The sequence below is a fragment of the Protopterus annectens genome, chromosome 2.part0 (genome assembly GCF_019279795.1).
Source record: "Protopterus annectens isolate FY-2018-M chromosome 2.part0, PAN1.0, whole genome shotgun sequence".
Classification (NCBI taxonomy): domain Eukaryota; kingdom Metazoa; phylum Chordata; order Ceratodontiformes; family Protopteridae; genus Protopterus; species Protopterus annectens.
Genome location: NC_056728.1, coordinates 1,160,370,415 through 1,160,384,460, shown reverse-complemented (window position 1 = coordinate 1,160,384,460; position 14,046 = coordinate 1,160,370,415). Strand labels below are relative to the sequence as shown.

The window sequence follows — 14,046 nt, the reverse complement described above, 5'->3', positions numbered from 1 at the left end:
TATTGTAGTTCATGTAGAACACAGCCCGGGATGTCATCTGGTCCCATGGATGCTGTATTCTTAGCTTTGGAGAGTGAGTTTTTTACCTGTGTGGCCGTTATTACCGGAATTTGGCAATCTTCCAGTATTGAGATGGGCCCTTTAGGGGGTGAGAGGGGGTGAAGTTGGCACTGAATCGATCTGCCAGGATATTGGCAATATCCTTGGGATCAGTATATTTAATGCCATTCTGTTTTAGCTCAGAGCAGATCTGAGCATTGCCATTTAGATTCTTGACATAACTATAGAATGCCTTGTGGTTGTCTTTGGAATCTTTGGCAATTTTATTTTCATAACTAGCTTTGGAGGATTTTATGAGGGATCTCAGTTTCTTACTGAGGCTGGTAAGGGAGTTTTTTGCATCCTGGGATTTTCCTCTTTTCTGCAGCAGTTTCTTACTTTTGTTGTAAAGTTTGTTTATGGCAGGCGACCACCAGATTGGCTTCCTTTTTTGGATGAGAGCATCTTGGTTCTATTTGGGATGGCACGATTCATGCATGAGTGGATGTGCTCGTACAGTGCCTTAGTGTAGGGATTCAGCAGTAGAACTTTCAGCTCCCATCTGCTTGGGTGTCATGAAGTTTGTCAATTCTGACTTGAGTAGCATGAAGTTGGCTTTGGAAAAGTTTTTTATGGAGGTTTCCTTACTGGGGGGTGGGGGTGGGATGTGGATGTTAAGGGGGATTAGCTTATGGTCAGACCTGACTAACAAGGGGGTGACCATAGGTGTGGAGCATCGATTTCCCATGTTGGTAATGACCAGGCCTAGGATATTGGAGCCCCTGGTGGGACTATGGATTAAGTGATCCAGGGCGTTGGAATTTATGAATTCCAAGAACCGTTGGGCAAAGGTGTTGGTACATGAGTAGTTTTCCCAGTTAATGGCAGGGTAGTTAAAATCACCCAGTATTAGGGTGTTTGGTTCTATCTTAATATTTAAAAATTTTCTTACAATGATATCTTAAATTACTGGGACACTTCAATTTTTCTTTCATTTTCTTAGTTTTGTCATCTGTAGTGATGGTCATTGTTGATACAAAGCCCTGGCCCCATGTACAAAATGAGGGAAAGGGGGGCTGATGCCAATCTTCTGTACAACCTCATTAGTACCACCTTTGTGTCCTCTGAAAGAATTCACTAAACCATTGTTTGTGGAATTACTGTCTGACTCTTTCCCGCTTCTTTTTGTTTTTTAATGTGGTTCCCATTTGATTTTTTTCCCTTTGTAATTCCTACATCAGAAGGGGGTACTTGATTTCCTGCTGATAACGTCCAAAATTAGATTGAGTGGTAGTTTTATTGCTACTGTCTGTTGTAACAAAATTAGGTGTTGAGTGATCAGAATCTTGCCTTCCTTTGTCCCCACCTTTTACATTCCCCAGGAATCTCTCTCCCTCATTTTTACCAACTGTCTTGTAGATTACAACTCCATGTTATAACTCCATATTCCAGTCTGCCACAAAGGCAGCAGTAACCTTCCAAGCAATGGCTGACGTATAGTGACAAGTAATACAGTCAGAAATCAATTTACTGTTCATTTTTCACACTGAAGGCAACTCTTAGTTCTCTTTTGTAAATGGTTAAAAACAAATTGCCACTTAAAACCCGCTTTGTCATTTAACTATTAATCTTGTGGTTAAACTCAAACTCGCTAATTAGAGGATTAGAGGTTATGTTCTTACATTTCTGATAAAGCTTTCTTGAAATACTCGAGTGAAGTAGATTCTTAGCTTTTTCCATTGTGCAGTAGAATGTACAGGTATGATTGTCAAATTATTAGAAGCTTTTGGGTTATTTTATAAGATTATATTTGTTTATGGTTTATTGTTTCACATGAACGGTCAAAATACAATTTCTTGGTATTCAGCCATTAGGGTGCAGCCTGCAACTATGTACTGGAATGCTGTTTTCTGTACCTGTAGCTCATTTTAGTGTTTACCGTATAGTTTTAGTCTGCTTCAATTACTGAAAATTTGTGTATGCTAATTGCTATTGGTAGTCTTTTGTATAGATGTGGGGGAGGAATAGCTGTGCAAAAGACGTATAAACCAATGCAGTTAGTTTCAAAAATGAAAGCTAGTGCCAGGTTGTTTTCTGTCATAGCAGCTGCAGTGTCATAATTCCACTCTTTAGTTGCCAACACTGAACTTTTTGTTGTGTTATGTAATACATGTTTTTTTTTTCTTCTTTTAGTGACTTATGGAATGATGAGCTCTGGCATGTATTACTACACCAAGGTTATGTCTAATCTTTTCCTGGAGACCCCTTTGTCAGACAAAGAGAAAACAAACTTTAAAACATTGTCCAGCATGGAGGATTTCTGGAAGGTACGGATCATGGGATTGGTTTGTTTCAAATAAGTAAACTGATGTGAAAGGCAGATAATATGTTAAAATAGACAAACATGACTTCAACAGCATATGAGATGTAGCACAATGCAGCTATTTCTGTAGCATGCCACATAGACCACTGTAGTTCAAAGGGTAGTTTGTGCACTTTTGCTTCACTTTTGTGTTGTGCAGTCCATTATGCTGTATCTAGCTATTTCCTCCTTTTATTTGTGGTTAATAGGAAAATATCACTGAATGTTGATTTACTGATAAATTAAGCTCTAAAATTACCTGACTGAGTCAGAATACTTTTTTAGATTATTACATTATTTGAAATTAATTTTCTAATTGAAATGTTCATCTGGGGGGCACAGTGGTTAGCAGTGCTGCCTTAAAGTGCTTATATCAGGATACTGGTTCTCAGCAAGGATGTCTTCTGTGCTGAGTCTGTGTAACCTGACTGAGTTTGTGGGGGTTCACAACAGCTGAACAGGTTTCCATCTATATCAGAGGCGTGTTGTGGGTAAATTGATGATTTTTCAAATTCCATATAGATATGCATGGTGCTGTGTGTGTGTGTGTATCCAGCGAGGCTGTCATTTTTTCTGGGTGTGATTGTTTTCTGCCATGCACCCACTGAGTGTTGTGATAGGCTGCAGATCTGTCACACCTTTGAACTGAGTAAAGTGGGGTGTTCAGAGAATGAATCTGTAAAATAACTGTACCTGTTCAAGCAGTTGAGAGATGTGTGAAAATAAAATGCTGGACATCTGAACAACAAACCTGAGTTTCATCACAAGGGCAGTAATGACTATTCAAGGCTGGGATGGAAATAGTGAGCGCAGAATGAGCAGCTTTTTTTTTCCTTTGAGTGGTGGTACTGTATATCCAAATATGTTGTAACCCCTACCTGAGACTGTTAAGCGAACACACTGTGAATACTGTTATGGATGTGAAACTGTCAATGTGAGACTTTGTGTGGTTGACCACATGACAGACTGTGAACTGTTACTGAACACAGACATATTGTAAAGTTCTGTTTGCCCGAAGGTGTGGACCCATAAGGTAGAGAGATTTGCACAACTGGCGCAGTGCAAATCATGCAACAGAACGTATGCAGGGAAGAGGATACTGGGTTGATAAACGGAGATCAAAAACAGCTTTCTATGTGAAGGGGCGAGGGATAATGAGCAAACACCTCGATGAACTAAATGAAAATATTGCCGTATAGTCACAGACACTTATTTTGTGACTGCGGTGGTGGTGCTGCGGTAGCGTTGTCGCCTCACAGTAAGACGTTGTCCTCTTCGATTCTCAGCTAGTGTGTCTTCTGTGTGGAGACGTGCGTGAGTGGGCGTACCTTCGTTGAAGGTTGTGCATCAGGGCCGGCAACTCGGCACGTAAAAATCTACTGCCAATCATTAGCAGACCGGAGTTCCGCTGTGGTGACCCCTAACAGGGAAAAGCCGAAAGACACAACAACAACAAGCCACAAATACTTATTTTCTGTGGGATTGATTACCAACCAAGTTAAAGAACATTTGATTAAATATGTTTAATTGTAACCAGTTGACTTTAATCACTAACTAAATGTAATGCAGAAAAAAAACTTGTCCAGTCTTTCTGATATTTCCATTTTATTTAATGAAGAGTCTCTGACCTTTAAGGACTTTTTTGCATGTTTGATGCCTAAAGATTACAAAACAACTTTGTAAGCAACAAAGGATATTAATATCCATTCTGATTCAGATTGCTGCTACTGAGTGTTTGTGGAGTAAAACCTTTGATCACCGCTATTGATACTGGCTGTGTTCAGCTTGAAGCATTTGGGACAGATACGCAGCCAGGGTGTCCTGTTTTTATTGATGTACTTAATAAGCCTTGAGGAATTGCATCTTTAGATGCTGTTTCAAGTTTCTATTCTGTATTTCTGATTTGGAATTTTTGTTGTTGTAATTTTACTGAATTTATTAGTAAAGAGAAAATAGTTTCTGGGTAGGGATGCCACCTTTTCAGATGCTCATAGTTGGACTTTTTTTTACAGAAATGTGAGATTTTGCAGACCAAACCATACCCACGAGTAGTGCAAAGGCCTAGACATTACTTTTTATCAAAATAAAAGCTCACTCTTGTAGAATTTGACCTGTTGCTTTTGCTTCGTATAATATTAAGGTGCAGATGTGGAATAGTGCTATGAAACTGCTAAAGGAAACCGTGAATATTTTGTATCCTAAAATCTTAGGACATTTGCTATTTTTCTTGTTTTGTCATGAGAGACAAATGCCCAAATAAGAACTATTCTCAATAAGGAGAGCCAAATGATAACTCTATTGTTTCCCCATTGCTTCTGGTTGAGATAATAGTAGTGCACACTTTTGTGCTATAGCAGCACACTGTACAGGAATAAGTGGTTTGAAAAGCAAGACTTATTATTTTCTCTGAAAGCTGTACATAACAAAAACTACTTGATCTAGAAATTAATTGGACAACACTTTGTTCTTATTATCCTATTCTTTAACACAATTCTGAATAGTGTAGTCTCTCACACATTTACCTTTTCTTTACTGGGCTTGCTTTAGCCATTAATGTGCTTCAAAACAGAATAAATATGCATTAGCAATTACTATCCTCTCAGAAGTAAACTGAAGTATACTTCAAACAGAAAACAAAATTCTACTGTTAATGTATACTTCAGTATGAAGAGGAAGTTTGATTTTGTAGTCGTTTGAATGGTTGTGATCCAAGAAGGAGGCCTGTCCTTTGTTTAGGAGAACATTCTTGTTTGTCTGCCGTTGTTAAAGCTCACCACTGATTACTGATGGATTATTTTTCTTAAGTAAAAAATACATTACTTGACTGTAAGTTTGATGTTCTTCATCTCACATTGCTGCAGTCCTTACACTTGGGTAGTCCGCTGTCCTCGGTCGGCCCGAATATCAAAGTATAAGGCTGACGTCGGTCAAGGCGCATTTGACTGACATCAGGACGTCAGGGTACAAATGCGCATGACCGACATCATATCCTCAGTCTTTTTTGCCGCATGGTTCGATGCAGAAGCAGCGTTGCAAGTGCCGGTTGGCGTTCTGAAATTGTTCGATTTCGGAGTTTCAGACCGAGTCAAAGTTGGCTAAGTACCCCGTTGGGGAATATTTTAGTTTTTTCTTGCCTCAGTGGTTTACCGGATGTCAGAAAAAGTGAATAATTGTATTTCTTGTGGGAAACAGATACCGCATAGACTACCATACTTTGTGTATTCCTTGTTTAGGGCCTGAGCACGACGTTGTTGGGTGCCGCTCTTGTGCTAGATTCAATAAGCGCACTATTAAGAGAAGATTAGATTGTGCCAGGTTAGTCTTCGGGAAGCGGTGCAATTATAAAATGCCGTCGGATGCTCCGACGCCCGCTTCTTCGAAGAAGCGCAAGGACAAAGCAGTTAAACCTAGGTTAGAGGAACCGTCAGTACCGGACGCCGGTTCTTTGGAGGTGTCGGTGGAGCCGGTGGTTCCACCGGAGGTTTCTTTGGGATCCCAGGGAGAGACTTTGTTATTGCAGGATGTGGCCTCTCAGGAGGCAGGCCAGGCTGATGGGGCTTCTCAGGTTACTATACTCCCCTCCCTGCCTAGGGTGGTTAGGCCCTCTCCTTCGGTTTCCAAGGCTTCTCCCAGGGGCAGGCCAGGTTTAGCTTCAGTTGGTGTTACCCCTAGCTCTTCATGAACTGTGCCCAAGAAGCATATGCTTAAAATGGCAGAAGATTTGATTACTTTGATTAGGGGTTCTATGCCCCCTCCTGATAAGAGACCTAGGGTGGAGCCTGAGCTAGGGAGTTTTGAGCAGGCTTCAGATATTTCAGAGTCTTCAGCTGAAGACTTGCAGGAGTACTCTCCTTATTCTGATTCTGATGTGGATGATTCTACTCCTTCTGCTTCTCCTCCTGAGGATTTTTCTTTTTCAGAAACTCTTCATTCCATGAGGGAGCATTTTAAGTGGGAAGGTCAGGACTTCTCTGATTCCAGGAAAAGGCTTAGGGAATTTTTGTTTTACCCCAGCATAGGCCTTTGGCTATACCTCCTGTTTTGGATGTAGTGGAAGATGTTTTACAGAGGCTTCTCTTAATCCTGATTCTTTGCCTCCTGCTCCTGTTAAACCGGATAGGTATTACAGGGTGCCTGAAGCTCATAAGTATCTTTTAAGAGTCCTAGGGCAGACCCAGAAACTGTTAGCCAGGGGCCTAAAGGTGTTAAGGCTTCTGTTGTTAAGAATCCGGTTCCTGCAGACAAAGAGGCCAGGGCCTTGGATAGATGGGGAAAGAAAGTTTATACTTCTTCCACTCTTGCTATGAGGGCTTTGAATTGCCAGTTCCACATGTTGAAATACCAAAACTATCTCCTTTCACAATTGAAGTCTAAGGTTGATGCTCTGGCAGAAGGTATTGATTGTAAAGAGTTGCAAGATTTAGTACATGTTTCTGAACAGGTGGGTAAGCATTCTTTGCAATGTGGTTTTGATGCTGTACAGGCCTCGTCTAGGGTGGCTGCCACTGGGTCAGTTCTTCGCAGGCATGCCTGGCTGAGGGATCAAAATTTATCTGAACATGTTAAAACAAGGATTTTAGATGCTCCTTTACAATCTGACGTGTTGTTTGGTCCTCCTGTTGAGGCAGTTTTAAAGAAAATGGAAGACAAGGCTAAGTCTATGCAGACTGTTAAAGACTTTTTGCAGGTCCAGCCTCCAAAGTTTAGTAGAAATTGGCCTACTAAGGGGTGGACGTATCCTTCTTATGATTCCCAGTCTAGGGGTAGATCTAGACGTGGTAGGGGTAGAGCTCAGGGCTCTTTCAGGCCTAGAACAGCGAGTTCTCCTGCACAGTCTTCGGGTGAGGGCAGGGGTCAGTCCTTTCGTAAACAGACCCAATGACCTACCTTTTCAGCTGCCAGAGCCTTCTCGTCTGGCAGCACCTTTGGGAGGAAGGTTGGCACTTTTCAAAGAAAATTGGAGTTTAATTACCCAAGACAGATGGGTATTGGATATCATACACCACGGTTACAGGTTTTATTTCCATACCTTGCCTCCTTTCAAAGGCATGCCAGACGTTCCTCCTCAACAAAGAATAGAGGCTCACAAGCAAGTTTCTCTGTTACTCCAGATAGGGGCCATACAGCCGGTCCCTATGCCAGAAGTGGGCCTAGGATTTTATTCTCGCCTGTTCCTAGTACCAAAGAAGGGGAACACGTGGAGACCAATTTTGGATTTATCTACCCTCAACACTTATCTGGACATTCCCAAGTTCAAAATGTTGACGTTACAGCAGCTTTTACCTCTGCTGGGCAAAGATCATTGGATGGTAACTTTGGATCTCAAGGAGGCTTACCTTCATGTTCCTATCAGACTAAGTTGCAGGAAGTATCTGCGTTTTCCAGCTGGGACTTCTCACTATCAGTTCTCTGCATTGCCCTTTGGCTTATCTACTGCGCCCAGAGTGTTCACAAATGTTCTGGCTCCAGTGATAGCTTTCTTCAGGCTAAAAGGAATACAGATCTATCCTTATTTGGACGACTGCCTGATTCTGGCTCAAGGAAGGGAAGAGCTTCTTCATCATTTGGAATATGTGATAGCAGTGCTAAGATGCCTGGGGTATTCTGTGAACGAAATAAAGTCCAGTCTAGTACCCTCTCAGGACATGTGCTTTCTGGGTGTGAGACTGAATACAGCATCCCAGATGGCCTTTTTAACCCCGGACAAACAAAAGAGTCTATCCCTTTACTTCCATCAACTATCTCATCAGTCCGGGCTGACTGCAAGGACAGTCCTTCAAGCCTTAGGGTTCATGGCATCTTGTATTCTGGTGCTTCCCAATGCCAAACTGCATATGAGGAAGCTGCAATGGTATCTCAAAATGTATGGACACAGCACTGCCAAGATCTGGACACTGTCATTCAAATAATACCTTGCATTCAAAAGGAATTTTTGTGGTGGGCTCAGGAATGTCACCTAAACAAGGGACTCTCTGTGACCCGGCCAGAGGCGAGTCAGATTTTAACGACAGATGCCTCAGACAAAGCTTGGGGAGCTCATCTAAATGGAAAGTGGATACAAGACAAGTGGCCTGCCAGACTACAACATCTACATATCAACCTGAAGGAGATGTTAGCAGTCCAGTTTGCATTAATAGCTTTCAAGGCTTTACTTCTTCCAGGGCAGGTGTTGATTCTAACAGACAACACAACTGTCATGTGGTACATCAACAAGCAAGGGGGAACGCATTCTTATCCTCTATGCAGGCAAGCAATGATTTTGTGGGAGACTGCTCTCAGTTTACAGCTCAATCTTCAGGCAAGGTTTCTGCCAGGAGCACAGAACTCCTTAGCAGATGTGTTGAGCAGACGAATTATGGATCCCCACGAGTGGAAATTGGATCCTCATGTATTTCAGAAATTGACAGTGTCATGGGGAACTCCAGACATAGATCTGTTCGCTTCTCCACTAAACCATCAGCTGCCAAAGTTTTGCACAAAAGGTTTCATCCCACAGCTTGGAAAGTGGATGCTCTTTCTTTCAATTGGAGCAATCTTCATGTGTATGCCTTTCCACCTCTGCCTCTCCTCCCAAAGGTACTTCTAAAGGTCAGACAGGACAAGCCAAGGATGATTTTAATAGCTCCAGATTGGCCTCGACAGCACTGGTACCCATTACTGAGAAGTCTGGTGCGGAAGCCTCCATGGCCTTTGCCTTGATTCCACACCTGTTGTCACAGGAGGACAGCCATTTGCTCAATGTCAAACTTCACTCTCTTCACCTAACAGCCTGGCATATTCTGTTTTGAACCATAGAAGGTCTCAACTTCCACAACAAGTTTTGAATGTGATTTTGGAAGCTAGAAGGCCTAGTACAAGGAAAGTGTATGCAGATAAATGGAAGAGATTTTTATTTTGGAGTGCAGCAAAAGATGTTGATGTTTCTGAGCCTAATTTGAGTGTGGCTCTTCAATATCTTACTGAGTTACTGGACAAAGGTTTGTCTTTCTCTTCTATTAAGGTTCATGCTGCAGCAATTTCGCTCACTATGATTGTGACCCACCATTGTTTTCTCATCCTTTGTTCAAGCAATTTCTTAGAGGGGCAAAGAATATAAGAGCCCACGAAGAGCTCCTACTCCTGCTTGGGATCTCAATTTTGTGTTGGAGAAACTCACTCTACAACCTTTTGAGCCTGCAGCTACTTCTGAGTTGAAATATTTATCATGGAAGACTGCTTTTTTGTTGGCAATTACCTCTGCAAGAAGGGTTTCTGAATTGCAGGCCCTTATGGCAGTTGAGCCTTTCTTAATTTTCCATAAGGATAGGGTATCTTTACGTACTAATCCTTCCTTTATGCCTAAAGTGGTTTCTAGTGTGGCTTTAAACCAGACTATTCATTTGCCTACTTTTTATGCAAATCCCCAAAATAAAGGGGAAAAGATTTTGCACACTTTAGATGTACACAGGCAGTTGCGATATTATTTGGACAGAACTAAAGGGTTCAGGCAGTCTCAGCAGTTATTTGTTTCTTTGCTTTGAGTTCTCAGGGCAAGCCTGTGTCAAAACAAACTATTTCTAAGTGGATTGGGTTTTGCATTGCTTTCTGTTGTTCCCATCATGGCAAGGAGATTCCAGCCGGGATTAGGCCTCATTCCACTAGAGCTACTGCCACTGACAGCTTTTTGAGGGGTGGCAACCAAGGATATTTTGGAGGCAGCTACTTGGAGTTCAGTGCATACTTTCTCTAGGCATTATCACCTGCCACTTTACTCTAAATCCAGGGCTGGTTTTGCCACTGCTGTTTTGCAGGGCATTTTGGCAGCTCCTGCTTCCTTATAGTTTGGCCATCCTCCCATACCTCTGCTTTGGGATTCTACCCAAGTGTAAGGACTGCAGCAATGTGAGATGAAGAACATAGTACAGTTTTGTACCTACCATAAATGTAGATGTTCAAGATCCACATTGCTGCAGTCCAATTTACCTCCCTCCTTCCCTCTGTAGTTAGAGGTGGTTGTGTGGGTTGAGTTGTACATATTGTGTATATAGTGTATATTTTGTACATATAATTAGGGCAAGGGTGCTTGGATGTTTGTTTGCTGTCTTTTGGTTTTGACCTTTATTTTTAGGGTCTTCTGACATCTGGGGCAAGAAAAGACTGAGGATATGACGTCGGTCATGCGCATTTGTACCCTGACGTCCTGATGTCAGTCAAATGCGCCTTGACCGACGTCAGCCTTATACTTTGATATTCGGGCCGACCGAGGACAGCGGACTACCCAAGTGTAAGGACTGCAGCAATGTGGATCTTCGAACATCTACATTTATGGTAGGTACAAAACTGTACTTTATAATTATTTGTCATAATTTGTATCACACTGTTCATTGTTTTCTTGTAGCTTTGTAGCCCAGGCCATACTTGAAAAGGGTCTTGGACCAGTATACCAACCTATTTAACAAATGTTAAAAATAAATAAATAAAAGTAGGCCTTTTGTTTTTCTCAGATACAGATAATGTATTTATTCAGTTAATTTCTTTACATTAAATGTGTTAACCTGAGTAGAGCATTGATCACAAATTACTAATTTCAGTCTAAGCCAGGGAAGGCAATAAAGTCGAATAATTACAGAGATGATATCGCAAGAGGTTCTTAAGAACATATGTAATTTATATACCGTAACAGAGATAATCATACATACATTCAATTTTCATAGAGACAGATGAGCAGGTTTACAAATGATGCTTTGCATACTTAGTTTTATACAGATTAATGTATATTTTAATAGAGGGCTATATAAATGGCTAAAATTAGCTCCAGTATAGACATAGAAGTCAGAGTACTTTTAGAAGTGCTTTAATATGACAAGTTTTAAGTACAAAGGAGTTAAAGTAGAGGTTATTTGATTTGGTAAATATTCAATCCTTTTCGGGAGGTGCATTTTCAGTTTAGAATGGACTTTTTGGTAAGGTTGATATGGAATAGCAGATTATGAGACCTAGTAGAAAAAAGCAGTGATTACTGCATTGGAGTTTAGTCTGAGAGCATAGAATAGTCAAGGTTTCTAAGGTTGTAGGTTGGCAAGTCTCATATTTGTCTGGAAAGTAGAGAATTGGAAGTTTGGTTTTGTAGTAGTTTGAACAGTTGTGATCCAAGAAGGTGGTCTGTTCTTTGTTTCACAGGAAGCCATTTTGTTTTTTTGTAGCATTTTGCCTTTGTGGTGAATGTTTAAACAAGACTGTGATTTTTGTTTTGAGGCATAAGCTATTATTGGGAGATTGTATTCTAATTAGGATTGTAAAATGTCTTTTTCTATTGCAGTTTTTGAGGGCTGTGAGAGGAAGGGATAGATTTTCTTAGTCCCAAAAAAATAGTGGGTTTATATTTTTTATTGTCTAAGTGTAGGGAGAAGCTGGGATTCCCAGGTTTTTAACTGATTTGGTATTGTGATAGTGGCATCATTGTGGTCAGTAATTTGTAGTGTGGCGGTAGCTTTGCTTAGTTTTTGTTTTATCCCAAAGAGTGCAGGTTTCTTTTTTGACAGCTTTCTCATGGCGACTGTCTGTTTTGCTGACATTTCTGGGTAAGTTGCGCGCTTGCGTTTGCACAGTAAGGTAACTTTGTAGCCAGTTGATGCTGTCCTAATGGTCTGATGGGGCTTTGTTGTTTAGGGGCCTGCTTTTGCTTTTCTTGTTTCAGCAGTGTATTTTCTACCCGTAGTGCATTATGTCAGTGACTGGTGTTTGCCTTACTAACTGAAATAAAGATAAGATTATTAATTGATCTATGCCTTGTTTACCAGTACCTTTATTTAGTTTAATTGAGGCTTTTGCATTGGAAGTGTGTGTAAGTCGAGCAACAAGCGTTTAACTTTTTTCAGTGTGGACAGAATTTTTTTTCTAATGAGAAGTAAGAGATTGCAGCTCAATTTTATTGATATCGTCTTTCATTTAAGTTACTACAACGCACAGCTTTTATTGATGTGAAAATTATTAGCTGTAATTACTACAGGTTTTGAATTTTGAACCTTTAAATTGGTCTATGTTGTAGAATATTTTAACTGGTGCAGTTGTGTTTTAATGCATTTTTATATGGTACCATAATTCTTTTATTTCTTTTTCCTTTTTCAGTTCTAGAGAAGTTCCAGTGTTTGCAATACATTTTCATCTGTGGTATTAAGTCCATATTATTACCATTTATATTTCATTTTCATCTGTTGTACTATAAATCTTTCATTTGCCTGCAGGGAAGATAGACATTCTGCCATATGTACTATAAGCCTTTCTTTGTCTTCAAAAGCTATTGTTTTAGGATTTGTTTCAGTGATTTAGGTGGTCTCTGGTCTACAGGCTGATCACCTTTCTCAACCATACTGTGTCTATTCAACAGACTTGCAAATTCTAAGCAGTATTTTTCTGAATTGCCTTAGGCTAGCAAATTTCAAACTGGTATCAAAATCCCAAATAATTAACTGAATATTTGAAGGACTCTTTACCAGCCCGTTGTCAGTTTTTGAATTCTTTCAACACTGGACAAATGATCTAGATCCGATTTATATATTTTTGTTAACATTGTTCAAGAAATTGGAATGTCATTAATTCATTATAAATATACTAAAAAAATTTCAGCTGTAGAAAAATCCATTGTTCATGTATGCACATTCCTAGTGAAAAATTTGATTATGCAGGACTAAGACTCAGATTAGTTTATAGAGTGAGTGGGTGTTCTCTGCATTGGGCAAGCAGCAGAGTTTAAATATATTAACAGTACTGAAATGTTTAATAAATTGGATAATCATTTTGATGACTGGTGTAGCCCTGTATCATTTTAGGGTGGGCCTGTGGACTCCTCTCACTTGTCTGTAGTAACAATAATGATAAAAATATGATAAGGATGTTAGAAGCTCGGCTGTACTTTATATCCATGTGTATGTTCATGTTGTCCTTGGGTGATGACCTTAAAGGGACAAACAGAATACAGATGGGTGGTGGACTAAGTCTCTTTCATTGAGCTGTCACTTTTCACTTAGATTGAGACCCTACTTGATGCTATTCCTTATACTGACAATTTGATGGTGTATATACAGTGGATATACACCCCTGTTAAAATGCCAGGTTTTTGTGATATAAAAAAATGACACTACAATAAATCATTTCAAACCTTTTCCCACCTTTAATGTGACCTATAACCTGTGCAATTCAATTGAAAAACAAACAAATATGTTGGGGGAAAAAAATAAAAAACGTACAATAAGCTGGTTGCATAAGTGTGCACACTCTTAAACTAATACTTTGATGAAGCACCTTTTGATTTAATTACAGTATTCAGTCTTCTTGGGTACACACCTGCCATCAGTTAAAGAGACTGTGATTAACCCCAAATAAAGTTCAGCTGTCCTAGTAGGATTTTCCTGACATTTACTCACTTGCCTGCTACAGCAAAAGCCATGGTTTGCAGAGAGCTTACAAAGCATCAAAGGGATCTCAGTTGTTAAACGGTATCAGTCAGGAGAAGTGCACAAAAAATTAACACAGCATTGGATATACCCTGGAACACAGTGAAGATAGTCATCAGAATGTGGAAAAAATATGGGACATCCCTCCAAGATTGATGAAAAGACAAGACAAAAACTGCTCAGGGAGGCTGCCAACAGACCTACAGCAACACT

The 14,046-nt window shown here is 40.3% G+C and overlaps 1 protein-coding gene across 2 annotated transcripts in view; it reads left to right on the top strand.

The window, feature by feature from the left end:
• PKD2 (polycystin 2, transient receptor potential cation channel) overlaps positions 1–14,046 on the top strand; it is a 922,997-nt gene that overhangs the window by 575,623 nt on the left and 333,328 nt on the right. For both annotated transcript variants that reach the window (XM_044061361.1, XM_044061360.1), the window contains exon 3: positions 2,233–2,366. In XM_044061361.1, coding sequence (XP_043917296.1) covers positions 2,233–2,366 — 134 coding nt within the window. The remainder of the gene's footprint in view (positions 1–2,232; positions 2,367–14,046) is intronic.